Genomic DNA, 17,474 nt, shown 5'->3' with positions numbered 1-17,474 from the left:
CAATTGTAACAAGAAGAGCATATCATCTACCAATACTTCCTAGGTAACGATAATGACCTAGTCAGTAAATATTCGTTTTGTTTTATACTCGTATAATACATATTTGCATGTATAATTTTTTTTAAAAAAAATTATATTTCATATATTTCTAAAATAGTACTTTGAAAAATATTCATACTTTTCACGTCAGTAACCTTACTAAACACGAAATAAACTTTTCACTTATTCTACTTCCTAAATTATAAATTTTTGAAAAAAAAATTTAAAATTTGCATTACAGCAATGACATATCTCTGTAGTTACACATAAAATGACAACTATGTGTATCTTAGATTATATATAGATTTATACATGTAAACATCACAATGTGATAAATTTATAATAAACTTAATGCCTGATACGCAAACCATGAGAGTTAAAAGTAGTATTAGTGTAGCATAATTTTTATGAATTGTTGTAATTGTAATTGTAGTTTTAGTTCCCTTACTTACTTTCAAATATATTCGCAATATTCAAGTATAAAATTATATGAATAATTTTGCGAATTTGTATTTTCGTACCAAATTTTTCATTGCATTCTTGAAAAAAAATTCAGTATGATATAGATACGTACTATATTTTTTTATATTATACCAGTCTCATAATTTACTAACTATGGTAATGACATGTAAAAGATGGAATGAATTTACTTCAACAATGTTTTGGCAATTTTAAACATAATACTAGTAGAAAAGATTTCTTGAACTGGAGTCTTGGTTTGAAATAAAATATTTGGTGGGCATAAGACCAAAAACAAAAAAAAATTAAAATAACAATACACAAAACAGACCCAACATATACTTAATTTTATTGAAGGATGGCATAAGAATATAGATGGGGTAGTTAAGTTTGTATTTTATTGAAGGATGACATTCAAATATATAGATAGGGTGGTTAAAATTGTCGTGCATTGCTGACCTATAATCCAATTATGTATCAATTCTTTCATGCAACTCTGGACCTTCCATCGCCATCCTTTACTCTTAACTCACATACCTAATTCAAATCATCCATCAATAGTCAGTCCATAAGTTTGTTTACTAAACTAAACTCTACTTAAACAAACTACAGCTCACCAATCTTCATATGTGGACTTGCCTAGATTAATTTACGTTGGTTAACTACCAAAATTTATCATTTAGTATTTTAATGCAAAGAAAAGATTCAAATGTTAACTCCACCACTTGCATTCTTCAAAGATAATTCATCCAGTGTTGTGGCAGCAAAGTTGCGTGCCTTCTAATTCTTTTACTACTTCTTTAATACCACCATAATCCTCGATCCCATTAATCTATTTTTTGATTGAACCAAAGTACAAGTGGAAGAAGATAGCTGATTAGCTGTACCAGATCTGGATAACCTATGTTTTTTTTTTTTTTTTTTTTACACAGGGATGTCCGGATCAATCCTTACGGGGCCCGACTAATCCCCTGCGGCCCGGCTAGGCGCACCAGCCCAGCCCAAGCACGATATGTGCGCGGAGGAATCCAGCAGAGCAGACACTCGAACTTGGGACCTCTCGGTCACCGGTGGAAGGTGCTACCGCTGGACCATTCACGCGGGGCGAATAACCTATGCTTGCTATGTCCAATCTTGACATTTTTTTTCGCCAAATTGAAGTATTGATGAGAGCGATCGAACCAGTCTCGAAAAATGAAATTAATAAGACAAACGTACATAATCCACATGAGTGTCCCAATCCCAGTCGCTGTAGCAATTCGCCACTGAGGCATTTTTTTTTTTTTTTTTGGGAATAACATGTCTATGAAAACGACTTGAAGTTATACAAATGTATATCAATTTGGACTTTCTAGGTGATTTAATGTAACCCTCGATTTGTTTACCGTCATGAACTTCAACCTTTCCCGCAAGTATTTCTCTCATGACATGAGGCTATATATAGGCAAACAATCGTCATTGATTGGAGACGAAAAGAATTGAGTGGCAAATGTAGTTCTGGGCTCTAGTCCCATGTTGTGATTGACTAGTTCTTTAACTTGATGATGTCAAAAGTAGGAAGTCTAGGTTACAGATTCAGATCATGGTGTTTTTTTTTTTTACATTTTTCTTGAGCAGAAACCTATTATGATATCTGACGATTTACGTAGGATTCAATTGCTGATCCAAATTGCCACCTCTAGTTAGTCTGACAATACAAGATATGAATTGAATTAACAACTTTAGTTCTTTCAACCTTTTGTGAAATTTTACTTTGAATTATTAATTCTAGCATGCCAAATGAATCAAATCACAATAATATAAATTGATTTATTTCTCCTTGAAGCAACATCGGTCTTTATTGGAATGATCTTTAAGCAATCATAAACTGTTCACTATTTTGCAAACACTTCAGGCTGGTTCCATGGATGGTGGAAGCTGCATAAGAATTCCTTGGAATTTTTTTTTTTTTTTTTTGTCAATAGTCAATTTATCTATAGTATCCTACACCATCATAATTTAAAGGAGAAAACCCAGGTAGATTTAGGAGAGTCGGTGGAGACTGAACCACCACCGGACCAGACAGGCGCACTACGCACCCGTCTAGATTTTTTAAGAAGTCATTTCATGTGACAATTGGTGGGAAACAAGGTTTGAATGACTAAAATGACTCCTACCCCACCGAGCCTTAAATGGCTTAGTGGTGGCCACCAGCCCAAAAATCGGTGGTTGTCAATAATGTTTCTAAGAATTCCTTGATATGGTTGTCAATGTTTCTAACCATGCCAATTGTTAATGTTAACATGGAGTGGCATGCTGATTAATGTCGACTCTATATACCTTTCACGTAATTGATCGCGCATCGCTAGGTGTCTGCAGGATCAGAATTTTCAAGGGTTGATGTATCGCTAGTCGCATCAAATGTGTGATGGTGAATGTCGTCATTAATTTTTCCGTGTACACGTAACTTAAGACTGTCTAGTTGCCGCAAATTGGTTACTAGAAGACAGCACGATAATAGATTAGGCATAAGCAAATTCTTAAAAATTTAAATTATGGTAGGATATGGATCTGATTAATGCTCATTTCCCGATTGGTCTACAATGATTCGTTTAGATGAAAAATTTTTTGAAATGTATTTATTAATTTTTCAGATTTATTTATATCTGTTGTATTTTTCTACTATCGGTGTAGATCGCAATGAAATTATGATTTTTTCCAATAACAATAATAAAAAAAAAAGAAAGAATTACAGCCTAATAAACACAAGTGCCCAAACGAGCTATGATAGCTGCAAGCCCTGCCCTACACCGGATAAGATGAAAATGACTGTAACTAAAGTTGCAATTAAAATTATAATAATCAAAAACAAACTAATCAAACAATAATTTGTATATTAAATAAAAAAGGTTTCTCCATGTGAAGAAAAGCAGGTTGCCTACCGAAAAGAACCTTTTTTTTTAATAACAACGTTGAAAAACTGCAAAAGAATTAAGCATTAAGCGTACGATATCCCCTAAAACAGATTACAATCACAAACCGTTTGGATTCACTATTTTTTGGAGTTTTTTTGAAAAATTTTACTGTAGCAGTGTATATAAAAAGCTTTTATTATAAATTTTTTTGAAATGTTTAATATATTATATAAATGAAATGTTTTTTGAGTTATTTTTATTTGTATATTACGATAATATTATTATATTTGGAAAAACTTATTTTTTAAAAAGAGCCAATCCAAACGAATCCTATTCAGAGAGTTTAAAGTACTACCCTATCATTGGCCATTGGCCTTGGAACCTCAAAGGGTCTAGAGCTAAAAGTTACAAGAGTTATTAGAACTCCTATTACTCTACACTGCTTCCTATATTAATTGTACACTTCGTTCTTTTGGATTGTGAATTATAACTTAAATAATTGGAATGAAAAAAATGAGACTTTCAAGTTTTGATGGTTTGTGTCATGTGATGCCTCATATCGTAAAAAACTTCTATTTGAAGTCCGTGCGCGCAACCATTAACCTGTTTGGCATGTGAGTTTTTTTAGTGTTTGTCTAAAACTTTACTGTAGTTTACTGTAGAAGTTTTTAAAAAAATTTTTGAAGTGTGTTTTTTTTTTTTTGAATATTTTGAAGTGTATAGTTTAAAAACTTTGAAAATTTTTTTGAAGTTACTGTAACTAAAGTTTTTAAAAAACTTGTAGCAGACAAACTTGACAATCTCTGTGTGATTTTTTTTTCCTTTTTTCAGTTTGCGGGTATGAAAGAGAAATAACTATAAAATAAAGAAAAAAGTCACATGTGTGTTCGGATAGAATTGTGCAAAAAATTATTTCAAATAATTATTATAAAGATTTTTGTGAGTATAATGTATGCCAAATAAAAATATGATTGATAATAACAGTTTTTTGTACATCAATAGCCAAGCATTTCCTCCTTTTATTTTAATCTTCACTTTTCTTTGAGTTGCTCATATTGGAACCTTGAGTACAATATTCGTGCAATATATTATTGATGAATACACACCAAATAAAACTAAAACTTTTGGATTCGTGCAACAAAGCAAACATATTGAAACAACTTTTTTTTGCTCAACGTGAAAAGGTATATGCAGCATCAAATGGATAAAAAGCAGGCAGCCATCGCAAGGGCCCATAAGGTATAAATGCAATTCGGCGGGTGTTCGAATTAGGCCTTGGAATTTTCAATTTTATGTTGCTTAATGTACTAATTGGTACTCGTAGCATTCTGCTCTTTATGTTTTAGAAGACGAAGAGGAAATTGCTGTCGACAATAATGGGTCCAAAATTGTCTAAAGCCACATGAGTGCCCCCCCAGTCCTACCAATACTCGATTCTTGGAAGCAACTGATGAAGAAACTTTTTTCTTTGTGATGCCTTGACACATACTACTATCTCCTTTGTATTTTGTAACCAACAATCATGCTCTTCTTCTTCTTCTTGTTAAAGAATACTTAACCTATTTATAACATAAGAAAAGAGGAAGCCGAGTAATATATTTTGCAGGTGAATTGGTCATCAATCTGAGTAGAGAGGGAATCCAAAACGGACCACCTGGTCAATCATCCCTATGTTTTTTATTTGAAATTAGATGTGGATAGGTTTGGATACAGACGAAGAAGACTTTTGAGAGATTAGTTTAGTTTAAGGACGTATATGAATAATTGTTCACCAGCACTGTTTTGTCAGAGATTTGGTTTTCGGTTGGTTGAAGTTGGACCAATCCTTCTTGGATTTGTGTCAAATTCAATGATATTTTAGAACTCATTCCATTGATAATGTTCCAAGAGTTTATATATTGTCATAAATGTAAGAAACAACAATAATGGCATTACGGACGCATTAGGCGTACGTTTGGCATCATCATAGAGTATCTGTTTCATGCAATTTTCAGTCTTGTCCTACCATAATCCCATTAATTATCAAGTGTCAAATGTCTGTTTCAAAAGCGAAAGCATGTAAAAATTACTTTAGCTAAAATTGAAGGGCACATTTTCTGTCTCTCACTTTTTTTTTTTTTTTGCCCTTTTTGAAGGGTTTTGGTAGAAAATCAAGCAACGGTTAAGCCTTCATAAGAAAACATCAACTAAAAGAAGGCTGCCTATCTAACTTCTAGCAGTCGAGTGCCAACCTTTGCTACAAAATTCAACCACTTCACTTCACTTGGTTCTACCTATAATGGTAAACCGAACACCAGTTTCTTTCTCAAAAGAGTAGGGTTGAAGCAGGATACGTTTTTGCAAAATTTTGTAAGGTGGAGCATGTGAGGAATGATGAGATGTTGAAACCAGAAGATCCCAAGAAGAAGATATACTAGCTCACATTGTGTAAAAGCATATATAATATGGGTGATCCACAAAACAGTAGTGCCCTTTGGGGGGGCAGCCGTGGGGTGGGGAGAGTACCCAACACCAACAGCAGCTACGAGAATCAGGGTCCTCCTGCAACTGCGAGTCAATTATATACATGTGGGTAGTGCATTGTAGCCTGTAGGTGGTGTTGGCTGCCTCCTGAAGGCCCTACCTACACTTTTACAATGATCTCTTCTTCATCCAAACCGTGAAAGACCAGGGCTCGGATGAGGCTAGAAGCAAAGTCCTTTTGCAATTTTTTAGAGCCACTTTCCCCATTGGATTAGTGTGGACAAAGTTTTGAGAGACAATTATTTGAGACGATTATAGATTTGCAAGTCATGACCCGGCCACAATAGTGCGTGCGTGTTTCTTTTCTTCTTTTTTTTTTTTTTTGAAACAATAATAATTGTATAACCTATTCTATCCTAAACTACAAGGGAAAGGGAGCCTAAAGAGGCTTGTGTTAGGAGCTACCAGATATACAGATTTTACTAGATCAAAGGGATGCTTTGACACCACGTTGAATAGTGCGTGTGTTTCTTTTCAGACAAAAACTTAGTCGGAGAGATGGCCAATTGGAAGCCCTCCTACCGTCATGAATCTGGAAATCACAAAGAATCATGACCGTGAACCACGTTATCATCAGCTTATCACCCCTGGCATTTACTTTATGATTCTGGGACTCCTTTTGTCATGAATTTGTAGTTTCATTTTTCAGTTTTTAGGCCTGAACCTTCACGATATTGCCATATCATGCCATGATCATATTAGAGAGTGTGATAGTGAAGTGGAAAAAGGACAGTAGTTGAATATTTTGAGCTCACACTCAGATTGAAAGTTTCAGTTGTGACACAAAATACTTGGAATATCCTCAAAAACAAGGGAGACAAGGAAACAACGAAAATACAGAGGATATAGAAATTTATTCTGGTATATTTCCCATCAAAAAATTATTTAATTTCACACCACTGAATTTTGTCTTTAGTGCAAAAAACAAAAACTTTTCTCTATTACAATCCAAAGAAAACTTTGCAGCGGAAAGAGGAAAGGACAACGTTTGAGAATCAAACCACAAACTCCTAGGTTATATCGTTAATTTCCTTACTAACTGAACTACGTTTTGAACTAAATAGCCTTCTTTTTCAAAAAAAAAAAAAAAAAACTAAATAGCCTGAAATTTGTTTTATTTTTTGTAAAAAATACTTTGTTGGGTCTTTGCCTCAGTTGGAAGAAAGCCCAAGATTCAACGCACCTGACCTCTGAGCCCAAGCAGAGCTCTACGGCGTCATTTCACGGTTATTCAGTTTCTTTACCCTAATTAGACCATGGATCAGTCACATGTTAGCAAATCCCATTCCATCCAAATAATGGGCCTTCTCGTTTCGGCAATCCTACTTTTGTACGTTGCTCCAAATGAAGCCCTTACTGTAACGAATCATTTTTTTTTAGTGTAAATGGAAAGTTTTAAATTCAGAATCTCTCACTTAAACTCCTTTCATTCGCATCATCCAACCTATCCCTTCTTCAAATTATTCACGTAACAAGAACGCAGCAGAAAACTCACAAACATCCATATATGTACGGTACATATAGAAATATCATTTTAAAAAAAGAAAATAAACAACATGGACGGAACCAATGTCTTAGTTTGTAGGGCAAACAATCAAATAAACAGTAGTACAAAGCATTGCAATCAATAAAGCATAACAAACTTAAGTTAAAAGCTTTAAAGGGAATAATTAACATTCAAATGCTATTAATATTTGACAATAATGGTCAACGCCTAAAGTAAAATAGTAAAAATCAAATTCACTAGCGAATGAAGAAATACCAATCATAAACGTTTTCATAACAACATATTGAAAATACCAAAAAACAAAGTGAAATAAAAAAGTTGAACATTAGACAGAATGACAACATTCAAATGAAATTCACCATTTCAATTGAGCATTGTACATGGAACAAACGAACGATCGTTGTACCTCTTACTTATTGTTTAATAACTAACGTGAAAAGTAACTAATAACTAACATCAAAAGAACAATACAGTAACTTCTAAAGAAAAAACAAATCCTTACAGTAATAGAGTTTGGAGGATTTTGAGATAACTTGTATAATTATATTGATTTTTCTAACGAGTATTCGTTGAACACCCGTTCAATACACCTAGCGGGTCCTTTTATACCAAGGAACGTGTGACCTGGGAGTAAACATTATTTTTTTTTTTCGAAGGATGGGAGTAAACATTATTAATGTGGTCAGGAGAGCAAGGTTGCTGGCGCAAGGAACTCCGCCGCTTAATCTTTTGTTGTATTTGATGCATGGCAGGACATCCACAATCGTACAATTGAACCAACAATTGTTTGACATAACGCTTTTCAGGATGACGTTCAATCGTTGAAAGTTGAAGCCTTTATTTCGGTGGATGAGTGGACTGGACATGCATCTCTGTCTGTCACCTAAATATCGGGTGGCAACGAAAGCAAAGTTTCACGAGGCAGTCCAACTCAAAATTTTATGAATATTTGGTTCATTTCTGAGGCTAGTGGTTAGCAAACGATTCACACCAAGACATACAAGAGATAGAAAGAAAATGTAGTGGGATATATGTGTGTTTGTATTGTAAATTATTTGAGATAATTTTGTGAAAAATTAACATAGCAATTTTTTGATATGATGTATATGAGATAAAAAGGTGATTGAAAAATGTGTTGATGATGCAAGTAAATCAGTGTGTGTCAATAAGATGTAAATAAAGTGTAAATTTTTATAATCCAAACACACGCGTAAAGTTAATATATGAAAATTTACTAATTACAATATATATGAAAAAAAATATGTTTTACGAATAATATACGCGTAAAGTTATGTGTATAATTAATTTACAATTTAATAACAAAACAAATATCTCTCAAAATTTCAATTCTGAAATGAAGGATTCTTCCACTTCTCATCTCACAATCCTAATAAAATTTCTCTAGATTTTTGTTAAGATGAAATAAAAAATGAGCAATGTTTTGTGAGTTTCAATGTGTAGTGAAAAAAAAAAAACTTTTCAAAAAGGGTTGTGTATTGATGAAAACAAATTAGAATAGATAAAGAAGAAGAATAAATGCAAATTGAATCTCTTTTTTTCGTTCAGACAAAGGTGATGTCATTTATTTTGATTGTTGTTAAATTATTTGGATATAAAGACATAAAAACAAAATGTACGCTACCATTTTAGGTTTTATTGAAGCGCAACGAGGGTAAACCTTCTATTTTATACGCATATACGGCTACTTTGGTGAAGACAGTCCTCTAATATTTAAATTTTATTGAAGGGTAATGGAGACAATTTCATTTAAGTGTGACGATAAAATTATAATTTTATGTATAGATATCGATCGAGATTTTGACGGGATCCATCGGGGCAATTTACCCCACTACCCCCCACTTTGTCTCCGCCCCGGCCTCTTACAGACGACACTTCAGCTGCTTTAAAAGCAACAGCATGAGTTTGAAGTAATGCATGATTAGTACCCCCCGTCTCTTCTAACGTTTTTGCATGACTTGAAACGTGTCCTCAAATGTACACTAAAAACTTGTACTCAACCATCATGTATGGAACCAAAAACCGCTCCTCTTGCATGATTAATAGGTTCTAAAACATGCTTGATCGCCATAATTATTGGGATAAAAAGCCCGGCAGAGCTGATTATACTTTTCGATATCAAAATTGTGAATCTTCATCAGCTTTCTTTGCTTTCCTCTGAACCGGCGTTGGAAGTAGCCTTCAAAAGAAGGCTCTTTTGACGTCCTGAGAAAGAAACCGTAGGCAAGTGCAAAGTGGAGTGACGTCACGAAGAAGCAAATGGGCTCCATCACATCCCAGCTCAGCTCCCAGAAAGTTAGCCTCATAAAGCCCAGTGTTTGAAGGACCAATATTCCCAACCCGCAGTACAACTCTGCTCTAACCAGTGACTCGGCTTTCTGGTCAATGAAGGCCTTTTGCTCTTCCATCTGATCCAATTCTCTCCTTCTTGGATCATTTGGTCTGGCTACTGATTGCGAGATTAGTTGCTCCACTGATTTTGACACCTGTAATTAAAATTTTTAAGTAAAGAGTTTGTCTAAACCGTTATCAGTTACGTTAGGTGCTATGCATGTGGTTAACGGAAGCTTTTTTGTTAACGGTTCTCACATAGCGTGTGACGTGACCACATAATTAACAAACCGATTGAGAAATTAGGGGCTAAAAATGAGACAAAACAAAGGGTCCATGATCCTATGTTTTGTCTAATTATCCCACTAATCTCCGTGGCCATTTTAGAAATTTTGATCTCTAGCATTAGTTTGCTAAATTGCACTTCTTCTTCTTAAAAAAAAAAAAAACTGATAATACATCAATTAATTAACTAACGGGCACAGGATAGCATCGGTGACAAATGACAATTATGAGAGTCGAACTTGCATTTTTATAAGTATAATATTTACCTGATCGGGGCGGAGGAAGACCACGTTGCCGACGACGATGACATTTCCGGCGTCATCCAACATCTTTGCAAACTCCAAGCCTTGCTCGCTATTTTCGCAGGCATCGCCGCATATCTTGACGTATTCGGAGTAAGAAATGGAGTTCATCGGAATCTCTCGAAGTCGTAATCTCAGCTTTTCCAGCTGAGCTGACCTCAGAATCTTCTTAGCATCAGCCACCGAGATTCCTCCTACCTGCGTCTCCGTTGCGGGCGCCATAGATGGAGGTAGTATTGGGTCAAAACGGAGTCGGTCTCCGGGAATATTAATGGACCTTAATTTCTCCCTGAGTTTTTCACCCACGGGGAGGGATAGGAATTCCGGCAGCATAGTGGGTGCTGCTTGGTTAAATCCTCTCTTTTGCTGGAGGAAGCGGCGGAAGAAGCCGGTTTTTGAGAACTCCGGCGAGGTGAGGTATTCTCGGTGTAGCGGTGCCTTAGGAACGGCAGCATTTTCAGAGTTTAAGGAGGACGAGAACGGAAATAAAGTGGAGCCTGTTTTAGTACTACTGTCGTTTAGTAATAGGCGCTTCGAGAGCGCTCTGCGAAGCGCCATTGAAGTGGAAAGGGGGAGAGACTTTAGCTTCTGGTGGCCTTAGAGAGAGCAGAGGAGGAGCTCCGATGATGAAGGGGAAGTTCGAGGAAGGAAGGGGTATATATAGTTGAGGATCCTAAGTCAGAGGAGGGGAGTGTAGAAACTAGGGATAATTTCAGAAACCTCCCCTGAGGTTTCTGACAATTTCACTGAGCTCCCTTGAGATTTGAAAAATTACATTTACTTCCCTTAATTTGATACTAAACTTTAAAATGAAATTGATTTGCTTAAATTTTTAAATGAATAATAAAAAATGCCCTTGTATAATGAGTTTTAATTTACTTTCCTATAGCATTATAAGATTATCTAATGTAATTATAAGGAAAAGGTGTTGAATTTTTCATGTCCATACCTACTATTTGATAAACCATTAAAATAATATTTTATTACTATAATATGATACTTTTGATGGTATTTTATTATTGATTTAGATTTATAAGATAGAAAATAAAATGTTGAAATAATTGATTCAGAGTTTATGAATTTTTTGAATAGTGGGATTATCATAATTTAGTAGTGATTTTGGGTAAATTTTTTAATTTATTGTTAATTTTAATACCAAAAAATGGAAAACAAAAATTAGCAAAAAACATCAGATAACATATAAAGTTAACTCATCAGAAAAATCATTAGTTTGATATTTTATTACAATAGAAACTAGAGATAATAGTGATAATTTTACAATTTTATTGGCAAAAAATTAAAATAAAAAGGAATAAGAAGGAAAAAGAATGAAAAAGTCATTTTAAAGTCATTTTAAGTATAAGTATTCCAAACAAGGGAATTTCATTAAAATATTTACGGATAATATTGTCATTTTAAATAACCAGGGAGGTATGCGTAATTTTTTAAATTTCAGGGGAGCTTAGTGAAATTGTCAGAAACCTCAGGGGAGGTTTTTGAAATTATCCCTAGAAAATGAGAAATGTGGAATCTCATTAATATTTCAAAATCCCAGTAGAGTCCAATAAAACAGTAAGCCTGTTCGGACAAGAGTTTTATTAGACATTTTTGTTATAAAAAAAAGGTATAATGTAAGGATGTGGTGTAAAAATATAATTAGAAAATATGTCAAAGAATATTGTAGATTTTTTTTTAAAATATCGCAATCCGTTTATGTGACATTCTTTTCGCGGACTTTGCAAAACTGTGAAACATGAAAATTGGTTGCTAAATAGTTTTTTTTTTTAAAATTATTGGCATAAAAAGGTAGAAAGTATAGGCACGGCCGCACGGGTTAATCTTATCAGTAAGATTTTTGAGTCAGAAGGCTGTAATAGTGCATGGTTCGATATTCTTCTTCATGTTTTATTAAGCACGCAATTTTATTTGATTTTACGGCGGAGTAGCATATAAAACGAATAAACTTCTGATCTCAACGGGTACTGTTTCTGGACAAGCTGAAGACACTCTACAAGCACCGGGAAAAGCATAGGAGAGGGTCAAATTTTAATTGCACGTTCCTTATACTATGCCTTTTTGTGGTTTCTTCTTCTCTCTTTTTTTTTTTCTAACAAGACAGGGATGAGATTTAAGACATCAGGAGAAAAAAGAAGGATTTAAACTAAAATTTCTGAATTTTGGAATTTCAATCTTAACTACTAAATGCATTTTTGTGATTCGTACACTACAAATTTGCCTCTAGATTTCTTGTAGCAAGTACCCTAAGTACATAACGTCGATGGATATCCTGTTTTGCTTTTCTTTTTTTGCTATTTAATTCTTAATACCACCAATTTGAAAATTTAGACCTTGCCATGGGGAGAAAATGAAAAGCCAAAGAAAAAAAAGCACCGCAGGTTAATTTCTTTTTCCATAAACCAAGGTCCAATTTGACTAAAATCGACAAGAAGAAGGGCTATTTTACAGGGGAAGAAGCAGGGCTTAGTTAAACTTGATCTGCTTAAGAAAGAACACACATTAATTGCCTGAGTGTCCTTAATGCAGAGGAGGAAGGTCACTCTCATGGAACATTGCGGCGTCCAAAATTCGTCTAGAGTTTGCATGCGTTGTCCGCAAGCATATGCTAAACGTTTGTAACATGTGAGCCTTCACTCGAAGCACCTATTAATGAATTAGAAAGTGTTGCACTTGCATGTACAATTCATTCATAATATGGGATTCGTGAAGTCGGCAGTTGCCACTTCCTGTTTGATTTTGGGTTTTGGGGGTGTTTGTAAAACTTACCTGTGTCTTTCGGGCAAATATGATGAAACAATTGGACTTGGCTTCCCTGCCCATCTCTTTTCAATCATTATCTTTTGTTAGGACACGTAATATTTTATTCAGTACGTCATTCTTTGAAGTTTTCCCACAGTTTTGTACACGGAAAGCAAGTAGAATACAGGGTTGCTATTGCGTTTTGTATCGACCAACTCCGGAAGAGGCTCGAGATGCCTGGCAAGGTGTCTGGCATAACTATATATATATATATCGAGTTTTGAGATGATTTCTTTAAGAAGTCCTAGAGAATTGAGATTGACTCGGTATCTGCTTACACAATTAAAGTTATGGATCTAATTGCAGAATTTGACGGTGAAAATGCATTGAATGATCAAATTTTGATACTTTTTTGTTTATTTATATATATTATTATTGAGAATGGTTAATTTGGGATTTAAAAAAAGATGAGAGGTCAAAAGTTAATGATTAAAATTAGCGATAATTCCAGAAACCTTCCTTGAGGTTTCTGATAATTTCACTTAGCTCCCCCTAATTTTAAAAAATTACACTGACCTCCCTTGCTTTTACTATTTAAGTAACATTACAGACCTATTAGGCTAGAATTATAATTAAGTATCCTAAAATACCCTTATACAATATCATAACATCAAAAGAAATTGAAAAAAAAGGTTTAGTGATCAATTTAACCAAAAAAAAAAGTAACAAACACTTTTATCCAAATTTGTTATGCTTCCACGATAATTGTAAACTCAAAACCTCATCAACCGTTCAAGTAAATTCCTATTTAATTCCCAAATTCTATCAATTTTGGTATCATTAAAATCTCAAATTTTACCAAAATCACACTCCAACTTAATCCCCAAATTCTATCATTTTCGGCATCATCAAAATTCCAAACTCTACCCGAATCACTTTACAAATAGACCATAACCAACACCACCAACTAACGTACCCTCAAAAGCTTCCCGCCCCAATTTAACACTATATTTTGTCTATTGGCTAATTTCACACCTCAAATTATGAACTCAACACCTATCGCATATTACCTTTCTTGAACAGAAGACCTGACCGACAACTATTGATGTCTATGCCAAGAGCAACCCCATACTCCAATGGCGTTAGAAACAGAGAAACTAATCTTTATGACAAACCACCACCAACACTTGTAAATCAAACAAAAATGAAGATATTAAATTCTAGTGCGTAATAGATATAACAGCATAACCCAGAGTCATCCCTTTTTCTTTTCCAATCATAGCCTATTAATTTCATTTTTTTCCTCTCTATCACAACCATTTTCATCATCTCTATCTAATTTGACCATGAAATTTTCATTTGCTCCCCCCAATTTGTAATTTTGGAAATTTTAATGCTTTAATATATGCAAATTATAATACGAGAAGAAATAAACAAGGGGGCTGATAGTTAAGTACCGCGAAAAGAGAGAAATAGACAAGAAATAAACACTTCGAGTAGGTTTGCATGGTGGTGTAGTTGATGGGTGGAAGAGACTGTGGGGTTATAGGTAGGAAGGAGAGAATCATAAAAGGTAGAAAAAAACGGCTATTAATTAAAGTAGAGTTGGGGATGATGACGAGTTGTTGCAAATTTATATATATATTTTTTACTTTTGGTTTGGTTTTTGTATCCCACATATGTGGTAAATTATCTATTAAATAGAGGGTATTGTAGTCATTTTATTGAAGCAAGGGAGGTTAGTGTAATTTTCTAAAATTGGGGGGAGCTAAGTGAAATTGTCAGAAACCTCAAGGGCAGTTTCTGAAATTATCCCTTAAAATTATTTACGTGCTGACTGGGAGTCTAGGTAATTTACTCTGAAGAGCGTGCAAAAATAGTAATACACCTCGAAAATTAACGAATTGGGAGAACTGCACAAATAGTCCCTCATATATTGCAAATGTGAAAATTTAGTCCCTCAGATCGAAAATGATCAATTTTAGCCCTTATCAAATAAAAAAGGATCAATTTGAGTCCCTTTTAACTTTTCCAACTGATTTTTACCCGGAATATCTCACGCGCACACCACGTGACTAACTTTTCAAGGGTAAAAATGCCAAACCACTTATCTGTTGACAAAAACCAAAATGTAAAGGACCAAAACCACTTTTCTGGTTCTGATTGAACTAGTTGAAATTAGAAGGAATTTCCACTACAGGAGTAGAAAACTATCACTTTATTACAACTCCAGATAGAGATCATCATATTGCATTAAGAACATACAAGGATTTCCCCATCAGAACACGATATACTATGCTGCACCAAGTTTGGAATATTCAAGAATGTATAATAGTGCTATATCATTTACTAGTCACTGCTTCTTCACTAGCAGAGGCCCAACATTGTCTCCAGTAGCCTTATTGTGCTTCACATGGCTTCCATCGCATAAAGGGAAAGTCCCAGACCGCCAACACCTGCTCCAACAAGTCAACCAATCCGTCACCGCTCAAAAGAATGTTTACTTTTACTGTGTCATCAAAAACCCCTGGCTATGGCCTGAATTCGCACTTAACATAATTAAATGTTAGGCATTCACGCTAATACCTAGAGGGTAGTGTCTGAATACAAAGGCCTGTTAAGTTCATATTTTACTTTGAGCAAAGAATGAATCTACAAGGCTTCCAGACAGATTAATTCCCAAAACAAGGGAAAAAGAAAACATGTTTCCCTTCCATGATCCAACAAGGTAAACAGAAAAGTTGGAAGTGATCAAGTACGCAAGAGATGGTAAATGAAAAACCTGCAGTAAGCAGTGAGAGGCTTGTTCAGTTCGGTGATAACAACAGAGTCCACCATTTTGTCTTCGGTCTTCCTGATACCTGGGTTTATGGCTTCAGCCCTCACCACCACCGTTCTCCTCAGCTTCTCTGAAGCAGAAAATGGAGGCCTGCCGTATGAGAATCCAGCAGGAGCTACGCTTGCACTAGCCATGGACGCCATAGCTACGCAGAGCTTTTCTTCTTCTTCCTTATCTCAATTTTAGTCCTTACCAAAATGCCAAACCACTTATCTAGGGTCCTTGGATGGTTGCCTTTGCTTGTTTCCTAAAGAATTTCCTCTTCCTTCTTCTCTTGCTTCTTTTAGCGCGGGGATTTAGGTAATGAAGGACTACGGAATAGAGGATTCTTGGACTCAGTCAAGTCTTTGAGCATCAAGAATTTTAGGAAGTATTCGCCCTTTACATTTTGGTTTTGGTCAACATATAAGTGGTTTGGCATTTTTACCCTTGAAAAGTTGGCCACGTGGTGTGCGCGTGAGATATTCCGGGCAAAAATCAGTCGGAAAAGTGAAAAGGGACTCAAATTGATCCTTTTTTATTTGATAAGGACTAAAATTGATCATTTTCGATCTGAGGGACTAAATTTTCACATTTGCAATATGTGAGGGATTATTTGTGCTGTTCTCCCTAACGAATTATACCGATATATTGGGAAATTTAGGGCCGGTAACAGGATTAAAAAAAAATCGAAATGACTTGTGTATATTAGAAAGTAAAGTTTTCATAAGGTTCGGGGATGCAAAATCAAAATTTTGTTATACTACTTTATAAAACTGAAAAAAAAAATGAAAGTGTTAGATCTAATTAAGGTTATTTATTGATATAAATTCAAGATTAAACTCTTTTGATTTTTCTAAACTACCACTACGTTATAGCTTAACTTATGTCAAAATATACTTGACATAACGGAAAAATTATGTTTGACATAAGCACTTTTTAGTTGTAAATTTACAACGATTATCACGTTTAATGTGGTTTGGAAAATTTAACCCTTTGACCTTAGGCTCCTAACTCCGTCACTAGGCCTCTAGGCATGAGACAAAGTCAAAGGTTTTGAAATTTGTTCATTTTCCTCAACTATTGGTAATGCCTAATAATCTCAAAAGAATAAATAAAGCTACATGGAGGAATCTAAAGTTCATGACAGAAATTGGAGTCCTAGTTTCAAACCTCTTGAAGGAAATTAGAAAACAAATTAATCGTAAATGGCTTCAGATGATAGCCAGGTACACAGAACGTGATGTCATCAGTTGGATTAGGGAATTTAGAACTATAACCATCTGATTCGCATAGGTTCCAGCGCTTTGGGAAAGGTAGAGACATCTAACCATAGCAGGGAATAGGACATGAATCGTGAAACCATACGATATATTCATGGTTGGCAAAACATTGAGAATAATCCATTGAAGAATCTGTTGCGTAGGAGTGTTTAATCAGTGCATAAGAATTAAAGAATCCCTTCCAAATGGGAAGTAGGAATCATAAGTAGGCTGATGGATTCCAAATGGATTTGTGAAGAGGGATTCTGTGGCTTCAGT

General features: G+C 34.8%; 2 protein-coding genes across 2 annotated transcripts; both read right to left on the bottom strand.

The window, feature by feature from the left end:
• Positions 1-9,450: 9,450 nt before the first annotated feature.
• On the bottom strand, positions 9,451-10,972 carry LOC113715194 (calcium uniporter protein 4, mitochondrial). The gene is made up of 2 exons (XM_027239435.2): positions 10,323-10,972; positions 9,451-9,926 (listed from the first exon to the last, which is right to left on the bottom strand). The coding sequence occupies exons 1-2, from the start codon at positions 10,914-10,916 to the stop codon at positions 9,480-9,482; spliced, it is 1,041 nt and encodes a 346-aa protein (XP_027095236.1). The 5' UTR covers positions 10,917-10,972; the 3' UTR covers positions 9,451-9,479.
• Positions 10,973-15,318: 4,346 nt separating this feature from the next.
• On the bottom strand, positions 15,319-16,176 carry LOC113713236 (CDGSH iron-sulfur domain-containing protein NEET-like). Its single transcript, XM_027236914.2, has 2 exons — positions 15,898-16,176; positions 15,319-15,571 (listed from the first exon to the last, which is right to left on the bottom strand). The coding sequence occupies exons 1-2, from the start codon at positions 16,095-16,097 to the stop codon at positions 15,469-15,471; spliced, it is 303 nt and encodes a 100-aa protein (XP_027092715.1). The 5' UTR covers positions 16,098-16,176; the 3' UTR covers positions 15,319-15,468.
• Positions 16,177-17,474: the final 1,298 nt, after the last annotated feature.

The sequence above is a fragment of the Coffea arabica genome, chromosome 10c, assembly GCF_036785885.1.
Source record: "Coffea arabica cultivar ET-39 chromosome 10c, Coffea Arabica ET-39 HiFi, whole genome shotgun sequence".
Taxonomy (NCBI): domain Eukaryota; kingdom Viridiplantae; phylum Streptophyta; class Magnoliopsida; order Gentianales; family Rubiaceae; genus Coffea; species Coffea arabica.
Note: the sequence above shows the minus strand (reverse complement) of the source record. Positions and strands in the feature narration are given on the sequence as shown.

What these genes read in the sequence shown, in the direction of transcription:
- LOC113715194 (XM_027239435.2), bottom strand. Translation starts at nt 10,916, where the DNA reads ATGGCGCTTCGCAGAGCGCTCTCGAAGCGCCTATTACTAAACGACAGT. An exon ending in TCTTCCTCCGCCCCGATCAG is followed by an intron (nt 9,927 to 10,322) that starts GTAAATATTATA and finishes TTTTAATTACAG; the next exon opens with GTGTCAAAATCAGTGGAGCA.
- LOC113713236 (XM_027236914.2), bottom strand. Translation starts at nt 16,097, where the DNA reads ATGGCGTCCATGGCTAGTGCAAGCGTAGCTCCTGCTGGATTCTCATAC. An exon ending in CCTCTCACTGCTTACTGCAG is followed by an intron (nt 15,572 to 15,897) that starts GTTTTTCATTTA and finishes TTGTTGGAGCAG; the next exon opens with GTGTTGGCGGTCTGGGACTT.